Source organism: Camelina sativa, chromosome 12 (assembly GCF_000633955.1).
Source record: "Camelina sativa cultivar DH55 chromosome 12, Cs, whole genome shotgun sequence".
NCBI classification, from domain to species: Eukaryota; Viridiplantae; Streptophyta; class Magnoliopsida; order Brassicales; family Brassicaceae; genus Camelina; species Camelina sativa.
Genome location: NC_025696.1, coordinates 2,931,414 through 2,937,287, shown reverse-complemented (window position 1 = coordinate 2,937,287; position 5,874 = coordinate 2,931,414). Strand labels below are relative to the sequence as shown.

Here is a 5,874-nt window from a genome sequence, read left to right as displayed (position 1 = left end):
TGTGACTACTAATATGAACAAGTACTTTTGAAATATCTTTAGGTTAGAACGTTTCTACATGTTAAATGTCACTCACTTCTTGCATGTTTATACGAAACTGATATCAACAAGGACCACACTTCTTTCCTTGCTTTCCACTCTTATTTTTGTTGAAATAAAACTAAAGTCAATTCGGAATTGGAATCTTTAATATCGTATATGATATTATGATGATAAAGACAAAGGGCTAGATAGATTTTATCTGATCCACTTGTTTATAAATATGGATACGGAAAATTGTATTTCCTATGTAATTTGGGAACCGACTCTCTAAACACATCCTAGTCTCTATAAATACAGAACCTCTAAACTCTAAAGATCTCACAAAAGCAAAACAAACCAAAAAAGAAGAAGAGAAAGCAATCAATATATTTGATCAAAGAAGAAGAAGAAGCGATGGGTCTATCTACTGCACGCAAGCTACTTCTTGTTCTCCTGGTTACTGTGTTCGTCTTCTCCGGGAGTGCTGACGCCTGGAGCTGGAGTTGGGGTTCTGGTTCCAACGGGGGTTGGGGATGGAGCTCCGACAACTCTGGCGGTTCTTCTGGCTCGGCTTCTGGTGGTTCAGAAGACTCTAACTCGGGTGGTTCAAGCTGGGGTTACGGATGGAGCTCAGACGGAACAGATATTGACTGGGGTTGGGGAAGCAGCTCTGGCTCAAACCATTCTAGCGGTACTGGCTCTACACGCAAAAGTCACAGCCCTGGCCAAAATCACTCAAGCGGCACTAGCCCTACGCACAACAACCATAGTTCGGGATCAAACCACTCAAGAACGTTGGTTCTACACACAACAACCACAGCTCCGGCTCATCAAACCACTCGAGCATTGTCGGTTCTACCCACAACGGTCACAGCTCCGGGTCAAACCACTCAAGCATCGTTGGTTCTACACACAACAATCATAGCTCGGGCTCAAACCACTCAAGCATCACCGGTTCTACACACAACCACACGGTTCCAATAAGGAGGGGGAGAAAGATTGAGGTTACTGTGTGGAAAAACGGATACGGTTACACAGAATGGGCTACAAAGCATGCCCCATTCTACGTCAACGATGTTCTTGTTTTCACGTACAACAACAACAACAGTGATCAAACCCAAGCCAAGAGGAAGCACCACAACAACAACAAGAAGAACGACGTCTACTTGCTCCCAGACATGAAGAGCTTCAAGAGATGTGATGTGGCCAGAGGCAAGAAGTTGGCCGCACGAGGAGGTTCATCATGGGGCTTCAAGTTGCTTCTCCATAGGGTTCAGACTTACTACTTCGTCAGTGGAGACCACAACGGCTGCAACAACAACATGAAGTTCTCTGTCCACCCGATTCCACACCCTTCTTCTCACTAACTATAAATCCACTTGTGATCTTTCCTTTTCTATAAAGTTTAAACTTTACGTTAGTTTATATGAGTCATTTAAAGTTTTATGGAATGATTGCTACTTTTACAAAGCTTTTCCAAAGCTATATAGTTTTCTTCCACTGAAATAAGAAGTTCAATACATTGCAATTGCGTACTTATGTTACAATCACCTAAAACACGCTAACAAGTTGTTGCAAACAAGGCTCGCTTCATTAGGAAGCATGCTCAAGCTTTAGAGATAAAAGAAAATAACCTACAATACCTCTATTAGTACTTACCAATGTGTAATTAAACTATCGCCTCATGTAGACCAAACCAGAAAACATATAACTCCATTGTTGATGGATTGATTACATACTACAAGTGAAACAGAACAGAGGAAGCAACATTGTTCATCAAAACATGATCCGCATAATTCTCAAAAGACAAAGATCCCAGCTTACTGGCACGAGGCATAAGCCAAAGACATAACTTGTAGCTTATGAATATTTGTATGGAAGGCTTCAGATCTTAGAGAGCATCAAGGCAAGATGGCCATCTAAGACCTCGATTTCGCTGTATGTACCCAAAGAAGAAGCCAACCTTGCGCAGCCAACTGATGTTTACATTTGCCAAAAGAACCAGTAGAATATACAAAGTCAGAAGGAGTAGATACAAACTCCAAACGTAAAAGGAATCAATCATCTGAATTAAAAAAAAACAAAGTATTACATATTGTTGCTCTCCTCTGCTGACAACATTAACCTGAACAGCACGTTACGAATTCTGTCTTCAAACAGGGGATAAACAACGTATACCAAACAAGATCCGACTTTAATAGATATAGAATTCAACTTTTCATGCTAGTAAATTACGACGTTGGATATCAGTAGAAAGATATAAGATACAATGTTTTCATTAGCTTCGTAAAAGTGCCTCGTTGCAAATGAGAGTGTTACATAGTACATATGTAATACTAATATGCTAATATAGCAAATATATTCGGTAATATTCACATATTTCTTTTTTTATTAATTCTGATATACATTTCCTATAGTTTTCTTACTGTCCAGTTTATTGACTGTTGTCACTTGTCAAATACCAGAGCAACATATTATTCGAACCTTTATAACATCTCATCGAAACGAACATCCAGCACGTACACGCCAACTTTGAGTTTCTCATTTTAGTTATTAATGTTTGCCAAATATCTTGTGATAGCTAGAGGTCCGAGGACACTTAGATTTCAAGTACTCTGTAAAAAGGATGGATGTAACGTCCTCTATAGAAAACTACAAATCATCGAGCTGGATATTTCTGAATAGTTTTTGCCCATCCAGCCATATCCTAACCTAAAACTGGAATCCTCACGATTGCTTCGTTAGAAGACAACACCGACATTGACTAACGAGTACCGAAGTTGGTTTGAGTGTACGAAATGGAGTGGAAGTGGAAAGCAGCACGAAGTTCACCGAACCTTTTGTTCTTTATTTTTGTTTATTTTTTTAAATAGTAGTATGTCACACAATAACAAGTGAATCCAAGATCTAACCTTGTACGTCGAGCCTTTGTTTTTGTTACGTTTTAATAATGCTGTTGATGCATTAATCATTCACAAGAAGACAAAACTTTCTCATATTTTGTAAACTGCAAGAGACAACGCTTGTTCACTATATGGGAGACCATTTATAGGAGAGACACCCTAATTTCATATATAATATATACTGTACATACATAAGCAGACTACGTCACGCACATATTAATATATTCTTTTATTTTCTCCCATTATCCATGTAAGAGATAAATGAGATATATATACACTTAGGTATATATTATGCTAACAAATTTATCAAAAAATCGGGAAGGTTCGAGAATAACAATATATAGTACTAGAGATCAGATACTAGATGCATTCAGAAATAGTATAGAGTTAAATTAATTAAATCCGTTTTGTCTGTAAAAATGAGGTTTCTTGGTTGGTGTGGACTGTGGAGTAAGAAGAAGAGCAACGTGTGTGTATAATTACTGGTTACGGCTTGTCGGAAACCTAGTTGCGTGGGAACTCAGATTAGTAATTACGTTGTGCAATTACAGCTATCATTGTCACATGCATGGGTCTTTTAAGATGTGTATAAGTATAACTATGAGAATTAACTATTTATTAATCACTCAGCCTCCAGTTTTATGTTATATTTGTTCTTTAGTTTTAGTTATGAACTAAACAAATCTTGTAAAACCTTTGGAGACTTTGGAAAGCCAACAATTATTACTATTTTTATCCCCATTTCTATTAAAAGCATAAAACAACTATGTTAGGGAAATTTCTCAGAAATTGCATGAGACTATTTTGGAAGTGCATGTGCATAAAACTTAAAACGTTCATGTGCTTAAAACATCCCTTTGCGTTAATTTAGGGTTTTATCTTATCTAGCTAACAATTAAAAAGAAGTAGTAATGTAGTATTGTTTTTGTGATCTTAATATAATTGGCTCTTCTTGTGTATCAAGAGACCAAACTTTTTTTTAACTTTTTCCCGCTGTTGATCCCTAAAATGAGTTTATAAGTTATATTGAAGACTTAAATAAATTAATAATCTAACCTTAGATCTCTTAACTCAAAGGGACAACACTTATGTCTCTTTGTGTGTGTGTGAGACTATCAAACACAATAAATAAATTTATATATCTATTCATATTGGTATAAAATAAGAAGTTGTGACTCCTAAAATGTATCATATAAATAGAAACATTTTCCCTATAGAGACTACAACAAATACATACAGTAGAATACAGAAGAGAGAGATATTGAGATAGAGATGGAGTGTTCGAACATGAAGCAACATCAGTACGGTTCATACGCAGAGCCGAGGATCTCATTTTCTAGCGGTTTCGCAGCGACTAAGCATTATATGATAAAGTACAAGGAGGCACCAGCGTCGTCAGATGATTTTGAGTTCGGAGTCGAGAACTTCTCCATGACGACAGCAGATGAAATCTTCTTCGATGGCATGATCTTGCCTCTAAAAGAAGAAGTAAACACGACGAAGAGAATGTCAACTCTGAGGGAAGAACTGAGTGAAGAGGATGATGATTCGCCGAGAAGCAAATCAAAAGGGTCGAGTGGTTGGTGGAGAGAAAGATTAGGATTAGGATTCGTGAGATCCAAGAAAGATCACAAGAAAACTTCCTTTTATCACCATTAATTTTAGAAGCCATTCTTCAACCAACTGTTCTTTTTTCTTTTTTTCTTTTTCAATCGTTGTGTTAATGTTTTTTTTTTAGCTTCTTCTCTTCGTAGGGCTAATTTTTACTCTTTAATGTGTTTTCTCTGTTTTTTTTTTTCACTTCTTCACTGTTCCTCGCCGATGTAAAAATTGTTTGCGGTTGAAGAGTTTCTTCTATTTGTGTGTTTTGGTGCTTTTCTTTAAGGAGAAATTAATGACGACATAAATATCGAGTTTATTTTCCAACTTCTCATCGCCCCATACTTAATGAGAATTAACAAAAGCAACCTTTTCTACAACAACTCAGAGTCAGAGTATTCTCAACACTTAAATTTATTTTCTTTCTGTTTATGGCAATTTTAGTTGAAAAAGGGCATGTGTGACACGAATTAAACTCGTATTAAGAAAAAACAAATAATTTTGATTAGAGGATTTTAAAATCATACAAATTTGAAAAGAGTCCCATAGTGGTGAAACACGGGTGCATGTCAGGAAACGACGTCGTTTCCTAGACCTCGACCTGTTCGTCTCGGTGTTTACGCTTTTTCTGCAAATTCTGTTTCTGGTATCATCATTCATCATCATCATCAACATTTAAATTCCAATGGCGCATTTTAAATGTTTAATAATAATAATAAATCCGAGATCCGTAAATTCTAAAAGAGCTACTCAAATCAAAAGCTAACGGTCTTTGGAGCTTTCTCTTATCAAAAAGTTTGTTCCTTTTTTTGGGCATTAAAAAAATTGTTTCTTTTTTCTTTCTATCAGAGTGTCTGAAACAAATTCAATGTCTTTCTTCTGATCTTTTCATCTCTCTCTCTAATCTATATCTCTTTCTCAATCGAGGCAGCCATGGCCGAGGACCCTTCTTTCCTCCCCAAGGTACCTTATTTAACGCTTGTCCTGTTTTATATCTGCTCGTGAGTGGTCTGATCTGATTATGAGTTATCTTTAGCTGATTTGTTCTGTAGTTTTAGCTCCTTGTTGTTGTTCTTTAGCTGATTCTTTCCGGCATTGTAATATAAAAGATTCTGAGGGTTTTCTTGATTTTGTAATTTATAGAGACAAATCTTTGGGTACCCATTTGACTTAAACAAACAAACAAGCTTATTAACACGAGGGCGTATATAAATGTATTGTCTTTTGCAGGATAGTTTTGTCTTGAAGCTTCCTAAAAAGTCCTCACTTGTTTTGAGAATGGTCGTTCTCCTCTTTGTAATGGTCTGTGCTGTGTACATTTGCTCCATTTGTCTTAAACAAATAGGAGTCA

The 5,874-nt window shown here is 36.6% G+C and overlaps 1 protein-coding gene across 1 annotated transcript; it reads left to right on the top strand.

Moving 5' to 3' along the window:
• LOC104729778 lies at positions 4,131 to 4,850 on the top strand. Its single transcript, XM_010448780.2, has one exon. The coding sequence runs from the start codon at positions 4,197 to 4,199 to the stop codon at positions 4,581 to 4,583; it is 387 nt and encodes a 128-aa protein (XP_010447082.1). The 5' UTR covers positions 4,131 to 4,196; the 3' UTR covers positions 4,584 to 4,850.